Source organism: Talpa occidentalis, unplaced genomic scaffold (genome assembly GCF_014898055.3).
Source record: "Talpa occidentalis isolate TD23 unplaced genomic scaffold, MPIMG_talOcc4v2.1 talOcc4.3, whole genome shotgun sequence".
Taxonomy (NCBI): domain Eukaryota; kingdom Metazoa; phylum Chordata; class Mammalia; order Eulipotyphla; family Talpidae; genus Talpa; species Talpa occidentalis.
Window position 1 is genome coordinate 124,808,421 of NW_023603184.1, and position 12,034 is coordinate 124,820,454.

Here is a 12,034-nt window from a genome sequence, read left to right on the forward strand (position 1 = left end):
CCAGAGGAGGGTCCCACATGGCGCACAGACCTCTCCTGCCACCCGCTGCTCCCCTCAGCAGTGTACTTAGGTCCCTCTGCCTGATCTGCTCCCCGCTCTGGCTCTGGTGAATTCTCTCACCCTCCCGTGCTTCTGACTGTACCCAGTGCTCATATAAATAAATAAATAAATCTTTAAAAAATAATAATAATAATAATCATAGACAGGGACAAAATTTTTTACAGTTATAAAATTTTGAAACAATCTAAATTTTAAAAGCTATGTGTCTGGTTAACAATTATTCTATATCCATATGATGAAATGCTGTTAAGAATATTGAATAATATGGGCAATTCTAATAACATAAGATTGATTAAAAATACATAGACATTATTTTGTTTATTCTACTAAAATATGAATGCATATTTATTATATAAACATGAATACACCAGAATATTTGCAGTAATTGTATGTGACTAGAGAGATGAAAGATGAAGTTTTTTGTTTCTTTGTTTGTTTGATTGATTCCTATTGTTTTTACCAGATACCAGCATTATTTTAGGCACTGCATTTGTATTCATATATTTCGAGTTAATTTTTTTAAGCAGTTTTATTACTTTCCCCAACTACCCACTGTTGGTAATTCCTAGCATCTCATTACTAGCAATAAGTTGATACAAAAGCATGTTTCTTCTTTTGAATTATTTCCTTATGATAAATATCCAGGAGTGAGTCAAAGACTGGAACATTTTTCTAATTCCTGATACCTACTGTCATATCACCTTCCTGAAGGGTCTCACTGGTTTTAATGTCACTTGCTATGTGCCAGCACTAGTTTGTGCTAATTTCCTAGGTATAACATTGTTCCAATTTGTATGCCGTTAACTACTTACCTGGTAGACACAGTCCCAGGTCTGGGGTCATTGCCTGCTGTCCTTGCTGATTAAGGATGTTCCTTGTCTTCACAGACCCAGAGTCAGGGAGTCTGACCCTTGGTCCTCTGAGTGCTTCCCTGGCTGGGCACATGCAGCCCCCTACGGCAGATATTGTCCAAAAGGCGTAAGTGTTAAAAGCTCAAAAGATACTGACTTCTCTGCTTTTATTTTGTTTTCGTTTTTAATTAATTTTGTTTGTTTCTGAGAGGCATTAAGATTCTCTCTGACAGGGCCTCCCCGGTGGCGCAGCGGTTGAGCGCTGGGTTGCGAACCTGCCCGCAGCCTCTGCGGCACCGGTTCGATCCCAGGCTGCTCCCCGGCCACCAGAGGAGGGTCCCACATGGCGCGCAGACCTCTCCTGCCGCCCGCTGCTCCCCTCAGCAGTGTACTTCGGTCCTTCTGCCTGCTCTGCTCCCCGCTCTGGCTCTGGTGAATTCTCTCACCCTCCCGCGCTTCTGACTGTACCCAGTGCATGTATAAACAAAACAAGCAAATAAATAAATACATAAATAAATAAACATGCCTCTATAAAATTAAAAAAAAAAAAAAGATTCTCTCTGACAGACAAAATTAAACTACTATTGAGGAAACAAAGATTCTTGGGGAGGATTATAGAGTGACATGTTTCCTACATAAATCATAGTTTTGGCTGAGTGAGTGAGCAGTGAAGTTTAATAGTGTGGAATAAGCTTTCTCCATTTATTCATTATCTGAGGTTCACAGACATGCCCAGAAAGCTGAAGGTCTTCACTCAACCACAAGTCCAGGATAGGCAACCTAAAAACTCAGGTGGCATTTAAAAAGGTGAAGCACACTTATTTGAGATCAAAGAATTGTAATTTGGGGTACAGAGATTCAGGAAGAAACCTAGACTATGCCCCCAGGGGGACAAAATCAGAACTTTTCATGAGAGGAAGGTAGAGGAACATTAGTGGTTAAAGAGTTGAATGAGGGCCTCCCTGGTGGCACAAGGGGTTAAGCACTGTGCAGTGAAGCAATCTGCAGCTTCTGCAGCACAGAGTTCGATCCCCAGCCGGCCAGGGAGCAACCAACTGGCGAAGCAGACCTCTCCTGCCTCGCCCACTGCTCCCCTCAGCAGTGTGTTTCAGTCAGTCCATCTGTTCTGTTCCCCACTCTGTCTCTGGTGAATCCTCTCACCCCCTGCATCTCTGGCCTGCACCCCAGCTCTTGTATGCATAAATAAATAAATCTTAAAAAAAAAAAGAAAGAAAAACAATTTAAAAAAAGAGTTAAATGAGAACTACGATTCTGGTGGTAAATATAAAGTAGTATGTACAGACGTTGGATTAAAAGACTGCACACCAAAAACCTCCATATAATATTGTAAGTCAGTATTACTTCAATTTTAAGAAAGTAAAAGCTGAATTGTGTTAGCAAGTGTCACTATTCTTGGCAATACACTGTTGGTTACTGATTCTATTCTCTGGCAAAAGGTCCATAATCTTCAGTTCTCATGATCTGGATGACTTCTCAACAATTGGCTTAATAGTTCTTAAATCAATTGATTTTTGGCCTAGTTCAAAGATCTCTGACCTAGTTCAAATCTGACAGGTAATGCAGGTTCTCTATAATGGCTGATTGGCTCCATTTTTAAAATGACCCCATAAATGTTATCTTTCCACAACATTCACTCAGCTCTGGGTAAGGTAAACAATTCGAATACTAATGAAATCTAACACGTGTTAAGTGTTCACTGTGTGCTCACTCTGAACTCACTGACCAGTAGTTCAGCCAATATTCAAACCCAGTCACAGCCGGTACCATTTGAACCCACCTCCACCAAGAAGTATAGACTGCTGTGACCTCCGATGAGTCCCAATAACTGGAGGACCTGCCTTCCTCTGCCTCATAGGATTTGGATTCCTGCTGAATCAGAAAGGCTTTGTGTTCCCCAGAACAAAGAAAGAAGGGCAGTTGGCAGCTATATGAAGAATTCGTTTGTTTTTTTTTTTAACTTATATATTTCATTGTTTCCCACATGGATTTAAACATACAACTCTACACACACACACACACGCAAAGATGAGATACTCAAAACAAAAAAAAAATTAAATCAGGAGGAAGAGAAAGAAGAGCATAACACCGCATAAAAGATGTTATAGTCATTGTGACTAAAGTTCAGACTTTCAGACGTGATACAGAGATTTCTGAACGTGAAAGAGAAAAAAATAAAAAGAGCAACATGATCAAGTTTGTGTTTCTCATTTGCCAAATACCTGTTCCTCAGGGGAAATAAAGTTTTTCCCAGTGCTAAATTCTAAAGGATACTTCTATGAGTTTTTATAGAGTGACACTGAATGATTTAAAGACTCATATATTTACAGGAAATTCCATTTGCCTCATTCAACAAATATGTCTCAGGTTTCTATACTAAGGCCCTGTGCTTGCATGGCACAGTAAATATAAGCTGATTTAGCTAGAAACTAAAGTGCCCATTTTAGCAGTGAACTTAATGTAGTACGTACACGTTTATTTTCAATGATAAACACCTGAAACTTATAATGTTAGAAAGCAATGTTACTTCAATAAAATTTTTTTTCAATAAAAAGTGAAATTCTCAGAACCAAGGCCTGGCACACATCAGCTGTGGCTGCTGCTGTTACTGGAACCCATGTGATTATTTTTTAGTGACCTTTTTACCCAGAGATTGTAAGTCAGTTCTCCTCAAAGCTCATAATCAGTGACAGCAATTCTACAAGGGATCAAGCATACACAGCACACGGTCTTTTGGTGACTGAATTTGATCAAGAATAGAACTCAGAGAGCATAAAAGAATGGATGGATAGTTGCATGTTCCAAAGACAGCCTTTCTTTTTTTAAAAAAAAAAATATTTACTTTATTTATACACACAAGAACAGGGGTATAGGCCAGAGGTGTAAGGGTGAGAGCATTCACCAGAGACAAAGTGGGAAGCAGAACAGGTGGCTCTACTGAAATACACTGCTGAGGGGAGCAGCAGGCGAGACAGGAGAGGTCTGTTACACTATGTAGGTCAGCTCCCTGGCCAGGGATCAAACTCATGCTGAGATAGCTTGACAGCACTGAGACTCCACCCCTGCGCCACCAGGGAGACCCCCAAGACAGTCTTTGTCAAAGGCCACCTTTTTTTTTTTCAACTAAGACTTTGACTAAGAAGAAATGTCAGTAAAATAATTCAACGTCATTCCATTAAAAACATTAATATGCACCCAGAGAGGTAAACTCTCTTTCTCCTTAAGTTTTAAGATTTACTCAGAGAGAAACCCAAAAGGGAAGGCTGACCTGGCTGGTGACCTTATGCAGTAAAACGAGATAAAAAGAGAGCTGACCGAGTATGTAAAATGCCCACTACAGGGGCCTCCCTGGTGGCGCAAGGGGTTAAACGTCAGCACTACGAAGCTGGCCTGCACCCAGCTCTTGTATGCATAAATAAATAAATCTTTTTTAAAAAATGTCCACCAGAGGGCCTGGCAGAGAACTGGCATTTAAATGATGTTTGTTCACACTTCCTGTCCTTTGTCCACCAGTGGTTACTCTTTGTTTCTGTTGGTTTGTTGTTTTTGAAGGGGCAGAGATCATGATACATACCAGCTACACAGTGGACACCCAGGACATGGAACTCAGTCACCAGAGAGATTGAGTCCTGTAGATACATCTCTTCTTCCAAGAGAAAGAGAAGGGAAGGCTGAACCAAAACTGTTCAACCAGCGAGTTGCAGCCAGCATCGGTCATGTGCGTATAAACACCTAGGAATTTGATGCAAAAGCCTTAGCTGGATGGTGCTCCATCAGGGCCACCATACAGATGTGTGTTGATTGCTTACTATACAAGAGCACCTAGGAAAGAGGGCAAGTGGGAGCAGAAACTTGGCTATGGTCTGCTACCTTGCCCTACACGCCAGTCTTGGGATGCAGTTTTCTGAAGGACCAGGCACCCATTTTTAATTTTTTTTTTTATTTTTATATTCCCCATACAATTGCAACCCCCTGATTTTGACCCCAATTCCTCCTCCCCCCCCAAAAAAAAAATGTGTCTCTGGTTCATAGTTGTTTGTTGATTTTGATTTTTTTCTTTCTTATAGTTATTCTTTTTCCTGGTCCCTTATTTAAGTTTTCTAGATTCCTGCTATGAGTGAGACCATATGCTATTTTTCTTTTTCTTTCTGGCTTATTGCGCTGAGCATGATCCCTTCCAGCTCCATCCATGTTGCTGCAAATTACATGTGTTTATCTTTTTTGAATGCTGAGTAATATTCCATTGTGTATATGCACCACATCTTCTTGATCCAGTCATCTATTTTTGGGCATTTGGGTTGTTTCCATAGCTTAGCTATTGTAAATTGTACTGCCATAAACATAGGGGTGCAGGTGCTCTTTGGAATTGATGTTTCTGTGTCCTTTGGGTAAATACCTAGGAGTGGAATTGCTGGATCATATGGAAGCTCTATGTTTAGTTGGTTGAGGAATCTCCACACAGCTCTCCATAGTGGTTGGACCAGTTTGCATTCCCACCAACAGTGCAGGAGAGTTCCTTTCTCTTCACATCCTCGTCAACATTTGTTGTTGCTAGTTTTTTTAATATGTGCCATTCTCACTGGTGTGAGATGGTATGTCATTGTAGTTTTGATTTGTATTTCCCTTATTGCAAGTGACGTTGAACATTTTTTCATATGCCTGGTGGCCATTTGTATTTCCTCTTTGGAGAAGTTTCTTTTTAGCTCTTCTGCCCATTTTTTGACTGGATTATTTTCTTTGTTTTTGTTGAGTCTCATCAGCTCTTTGTAGATTTTTGTGATCAGTCCTTTATCATTGGTGTTGGGTGCAAAAATTTTCTCCCAGTCGGTGGGGTTTCTCTTTGTTTTGGTTATTGTCTCTTTTGCTGTGCAGAAGTTCTTTAATTTGATATAGTCCCAGCTGTTTATCTTTGCCTTCACTATCACTGCTTTGGGTGATGTGTCTGTACCATTTTTAATTTTTACAAAGGTGCTAAAAGGAAACCGGTTTCCCTACATTCACACTGCTTCTGATACCAAATATGTGGAGGTTTTTCCCACTCAACCAATTCTCCAAGTCTCCAGACACCAACTGGGTGTTCTCACAATTCAATTCTGACACTATCTACCCAGAGTTAACACAGACCTCACAGATTAAGGTCTCCAGTGACATAAGATTGCCCCCATTACAGACATCAATCTGAAGTCCTGGGTTGCCTGTTATACTATTATACAGGGTCTAAACGGGGATTCCCACAATCCACTTTTTGGATTTAGTAATTTGTAAGGCTCACAAAACTCAGTAAACATTTACTGTTACTGATTTATTACAAAGGATATTAAAAGATACAAATGAACTGCGAGATGAAGAAATACATTGGGTCCCAAGCACAGGAGCTTCTGTCCCTGTGGACTAAGTATGATTGGTTAAATCATTAGTGGATCATAATTAATTCAACCTCCAACCCCTCTCCTCTCCTCTGCATTTGGGGGTATGGGACTGAAAGTCCCAAAACTCTAATCACATTGCTGCTTCCCAAGCAACCAGCCTCACCTCCTCCTTAGGGCCTTTCCAAAATCACCTCATTAACATAATCTCAGGTGCGGTTGAAAGGCCTTGTTATGAATAACAAACATACTCCTTTCATCTTCATGCTCCAGAAAGGACCAGGGATTTAGAAGGTCTGTGCCAGGAACCAGGGCTGAAGACCAAATCAATATTTATTACATTACAATATCACAGGTTCTGAGGAGTAGCCATGGCCCACTTTGTCGTCCTCTCAGGAGGAACTTCCATACAGTCCCAGTACATGGGGAAAAGTGAAGACAGACATGGCTGGGGTGATTTTTCCAGAAAATCAACAAATGATGCAGCTGTGAATAAAGCTGGGTTTCATTTAAACTAAGTAACCACTGATTGTGGCAACATCAATCTATCAAAGGTAAAAACCACTTTACTTTGATCCAGTCCTGTCAACCATGATTTAGCTTCAAAAAAAGGAGGCAGATCGTAACATGTATTCTTTTCCTCTTTTCTCCTATGAAATTATCCCTCACTATTTTAAATCAAAAGCGGTGAGCTTTTGGATCTCCCCACCAGCTCCACCCTCTCTAAGACTCATTCTTCTGCTTCATCTGAAATTTGCATGAATTCCATTCTAAACCATTCTGTCACCTTTTTAAACATAATCTTCCTTTGATGGCATTTTATGTTTTGGGTTTTTTTTTTTCCTTGTTTCTTGTATGTATCATGGTCCTTTTCCTTAATTTTTTCACCTTTAGGAGATGGACTATATTGACAAAGCCAAGAGAAAGAAAAGAACAAAGACAGACAAGTCCAAGGCACCCAAAGGGGGAAAAGAAGGAAAGGTCCACAAGGAAGCAGAGGCTGCAGTTGGTAAGGGATTGAGCCACCAGGAACAACCAGGGAAGACTCCAATTGGGGCCAGGAGGTGTCACAGAGAATCAGCATGGATTTTACTGGATAATCTCTGTTTTGATTTTCCTGGTCTAGCACAGGCAAGACAGTGGGCAGCCTTACTTCATGTCAATGTCTTAGGGGATGGGATAGAGGAAATTAAGGATGCCCAGAAATCTGCAACCAAGAAGAGGAAACAATAATAACACCTTTTTACTGACACTCACTGTATTGTGAGCTCTGAAATCCCATGAGATCTCCATAAAGTGCTAGTTATGTCATGTGGAAGATGAGCCTCAGAGGGGTTAGGTGACTTACATAAGAGTAAACAGGTTGAATAGTAAAGTTTCTGCCATTTGACCCTGAAAGCATACTAGTACCACTGTCTCTATGAACTAATAACTACACTGTAATCTGAGAACTGCACAGGGAGAGCATTTAGAAGGGAAAGAGTGCAACAAGTTCTAAATGCCCCAGCTACCATTTTCCTTCTTGGTTCCCTGTGTTGTACTTTACAAGGAATTCAGATTCCTATGCTCCTGAAAATTTTCTTGAGCCTAAAACCTATAGCCATCCTTCCCTGGCCACACGATTCAAGAGTCCCTCCAAATAAATCAAAGACTGATGGAAGGAATGACATTGGGTAGTCTCCTTGGCTAGATACAGGTCTAGCCAAGATTTGAGGTTTGCTCTTTAAAGCCTTGCTGAGTTTACACTGCTGTAGTCCGTTATCTGGGTAGCATAAGCAGGACTGGGGAGAGGAAATCCTTGAGGCCTCCAGAGGTGAACTGAGGAAGAGTCCTTAGAGCATGGAAGGTTTAAATATTGCCAAATTACAGAGCTGACTGTACAAGCCAGACTCTAGAGACATGACTTTTCAGCTGTGCCTTTAGATCCAGCTGGAGAGTCTTTCCCTGGCCTTAGGTTCTAACCTAAGTGAAACAACTTCTGTAGTAGCACAGCTGCTGAATTACACTTGATCCAAATAGGAACAGGGAATTTCTCAAAGAGTGGTCTGTGGACTTTCTCAAACCCTTGGAGTGGTTGTTAAAGTGCATATTCCTACAATATCAGACGCTGGGAGTGGGGCTCAGGAACCTGCCCCCCAAGTGATTCCACTGCACACTCTAATTTAAAAGATCATATTTAATAAACTACATCTCTGTCCCCAATTGTCTTCATCCAGAGAAATCAAAGGAATCAAAGGCTGAAAAGAAATCAAAGCTAATTCGCAAAGAAAAGAAAATGGGAGTCAAAAGAGAAAGGACACAGAAGGACAGGACTCTAGAGACAGCAGCAGGGTCTGATGTCACCAGCACTAAGGAAGGGGAAGACACCTCAGAGAGAGATTTCTTCCCTTCAGATTCTCCTGGAGAGAACTCTGGGCTTTCCCCCAAAGATGATACTCATGAGGGTCAAGTGTCTATTGATGGAAGATTATCACCCACCCATATGGTAACTGTCCCTGGAAACATGGCATCTGAAGAAGAGAAAAGCCATGAGGACCCTTCCAAGGTAGGGTCCAATGTTTTCATCTTGGCCAGAAAAATTTCTGACCTCATTGGTGCAGCTGCCCAGGATTAAATTACAGTTACTGAAACAGTTGTATCACATAATGGTTTTGTTTGTTCTGCTTTGTTTTGTTGTTTTTTTTTAACATTTATTTATTTATGTATACAAGAACTGGGGTGTAAGCCAGAAAGGATTCACCAGAGAGAGTAGGGAACAGAGCAAGCAGACTGACTGAAATACTGAGGGGAGCAACAGGCAAGGCAGGAGAGGTCTGCTGCACCATGTTGGTCCCTGGCCGGCCAGGGATTGAAGTCGTGCTGCAGTGGCTGGCGATAGCTTGATAGCACTGTCTTTAACCCCTCTGCCACCAGGGAGGCCCTGTTTGTTCTACTTTGGTAGCTTCTGGTCCTTTAAGAAGTCAGACCTGATTGAAGACAAAAGGTAGCAAAGCCTTCTAAAATGATGCATTCTGCAAAGCTCCCCAACTGGCCAGAGCCTTGTAGCCACCCCTTTAAAGAGCAGGAATAGGGCCTCCCCGGTGGCACAGCGGTTGAGCGCTGGGTTGTGAAGCTGCCCGCGGCCTCTGCGGTGCTGGTTCGATCCCTGGGTGCTCCCCTGCCACCGGAGGAGGGTCCCACATGGCGCGCAGACCTCTCCTGCCGCCCGCTGCTCCCCTCAGCAGTGTTCTGCCTGCTCTGCTCCCTGCTCTGGTTCTGGTGAATTCTCTCACCCTCCCTTGCTTCTGACTGTACCCAGTGCATGTATAAACAAACAAACAAACAAATAAATAAAATACCTGCCTCTTTAAAAAAAAAAAAAAAAGAAACAAATAAAGAGCAGGAATAAGTACAGTATCCTCATTGTTGCAGGGAAGGCTGAATACAGGCCAGCAGAGCCAAGCACATATCCTTATCTTGGCCTGTAGCTCATGCATTGTTTCCTCTCAAAGGCTATGGAAAGTCTGCCTCTCCTAACTTACTTTTCTGGGCCATAGGCAACTTAGACACACACATCTGCTTCACATAGTGCTTCTATATGTAAGTCATGGTATCCCATGGGAATGTGATTCTAATGTCAAGTATATAAGAGAAAATCTAGGGAAATAGTGCTTGAAAATTCCTGTAATCAACCAAATATAAAGCCATACAGCTACATCTCTCAATAAGACCAATACTGTCAATTTTTCTTCTGATATTGGTATAGTTCACCATTTCTTCTACTGATAATCACAATTTTACTGGAATAGATTGTTATTTCTTCTACCATTTCTTCTCTTGTATAAAAAAATAAAAGGTATTTTTAAGCACTATAAGCACACCCATAGCCAAGCCTGTGGTTAGAATGACCTAAGTAATACATGTGTGTGGGACAACTCTGCTGAATCTCATTTATAGTTAACACTTGAGAGCCAAGGGTGATTAGTCCCATTTTAGACCTAGAAATTGAGGCTTAAATGTCTGTTGCCAGAAGTTACACAACCATTGAGTGCTAGAGCCAAGACTTAAACCCAGGCTTTTTTTTTTTTTTTTTTTTTTTAGAGGCATGCTTTATTTATTTGTTTTGCTGGTTTGTTTGTTTGTTTTGTTTATACAAGCACTGGGTACAGTCAGAAGCGCGGGAGGGTGAGAGAATTCACCAGAGCCAGAGCGGGGAGCAGAGCAGGCAGACTGACGAAGTACACTGCTGAGGGGAGCAGCGGGCCGGCAGGAGAGGTCTGCGCGCCATGTGGGACCCTCCTCTGGTGGCCGGGGAGCAGCCGGGGATCGAACCGGCGCCGCAGAGGCCGCGGGCAGCTTCGCAACCCAGCGCTCAACCGCTGCGCCACCGGGGAGGCCCTAAACCCAGGCTTTTGACTCCAAAACCAGAGTTCTCGTCACTATTTTAAATAATTATATATTTATTTTCTAACCCATAGTCCTCCATAAAAGGATTTCAGAAAGAATTTCCCTTTTTAGTTCTCCATTCTCCTAGCTGTATAGATTATGGACTTCTGCTTTACATAATAGATGAACAATTTAACCTGTGTGCAAAACTTTTCTGAGCCCACTAGGTTATCAAATTTTTTTTAGATTTATTGTCCATCCATAGCACCATGTTGCTTCTGCAAATGCTAAAAAGAAAAAAAAGGAAGTTTTCCCCTGAGTTGGGTACACATGAAGAGTTGCCTTTCAAGTCTCTCCCCATGGGCATATTTCTGACAAAGGAGGGGGCACCAGGGAGAAGAAAACTATGACATTTCTCACATAAACCAAGAACTTTTCATGGAATAAGTGGGTTTGTAGAGAATAAACGCAAGTCCAATATACCGATACCTAAGACTATCTCTGACAAAATAGCCTTTATGTAGAACACATGGTTCCCAGCCCTGGCTTCACATTAGAATCACCCCAGGAGACTTAAAACTAGTCTCCTTTCATTTGTCTTTATGCACTGGCCTCCAGCAATTTTTAAAAGCTCCTTGTGTAAACTGAAAGTACAGCTAGGATTGAGAACTCTAGTCACAATTATGATCATATTTTCATATTAACAACTAATCCTAGTAACAGCCCCAAGAGGAAGGAAATGTAAGAGAAATTCAACTGTGATCACCAAATCCTAAGAAGAGAGACACAAGGTCCAGAACCCAGGCTGGCCCCTGGTAGAAGAGTTGATGCAGATTAGTCAGAATGTGGAAACCACTTCCACCTCTGATTGGAGACAACAGTCTGGGGAGGAAAAAGGGCGCATTCTGAGACATGCTTATGGGTGATCACTACACTCTCCCTGTCCTCTGCTTGCTTAGGCCCTCCTCGCCAAGAGGGAGCACCAGGACAGGTTACGGAGAGAGAGGGCTGAGATGAGACGGTTGGAGGTGGAGAGGAAGAGAAGGGAACAAGAAGAGCAGAGGCGACTCCAGCAGGAGCAACTGGAAAGGGCAGAGAAGATGAAGGAGGAGCTGGAGCTGGAGCAGCAGAGACGCAGAGAAGAGATCCGGTGGGTGGAGCAGGCACAAAGGACACGGTCATGTTAGGAAGCAGAAGGAAAAGTCAGATCCAAGGGGAAAGTTTGGATCTGAGGTTCATGTCCTAAATTAAATGGCAAGTCTCGTTTTTCTCTATATTTAGTTATCCTAGGAACAACTTGCACCAAAGATAAAATATGTTTTGTCTGTTGGGGGAGGGGGGGTTACTCCACATAGTTATTCATGGAATCTTGGG

The 12,034-nt window shown here is 42.1% G+C and overlaps 1 protein-coding gene across 4 annotated transcripts in view; it reads left to right on the top strand.

Moving 5' to 3' along the window:
* KIAA2012 (KIAA2012 ortholog) overlaps positions 1 to 12,034 on the top strand; it is a 118,530-nt gene that overhangs the window by 90,721 nt on the left and 15,775 nt on the right. For all 4 annotated transcript variants that reach the window (XM_037523849.2, XM_037523850.2, XM_037523851.2 and 1 more), the window contains 5 exons: positions 948 to 1,038; positions 4,482 to 4,647; positions 7,190 to 7,304; positions 8,512 to 8,840; positions 11,620 to 11,810. In XM_037523849.2, coding sequence (XP_037379746.1) covers positions 948 to 1,038; positions 4,482 to 4,647; positions 7,190 to 7,304; positions 8,512 to 8,840; positions 11,620 to 11,810 — 892 coding nt within the window. The remainder of the gene's footprint in view (positions 1 to 947; positions 1,039 to 4,481; positions 4,648 to 7,189; positions 7,305 to 8,511; positions 8,841 to 11,619; positions 11,811 to 12,034) is intronic.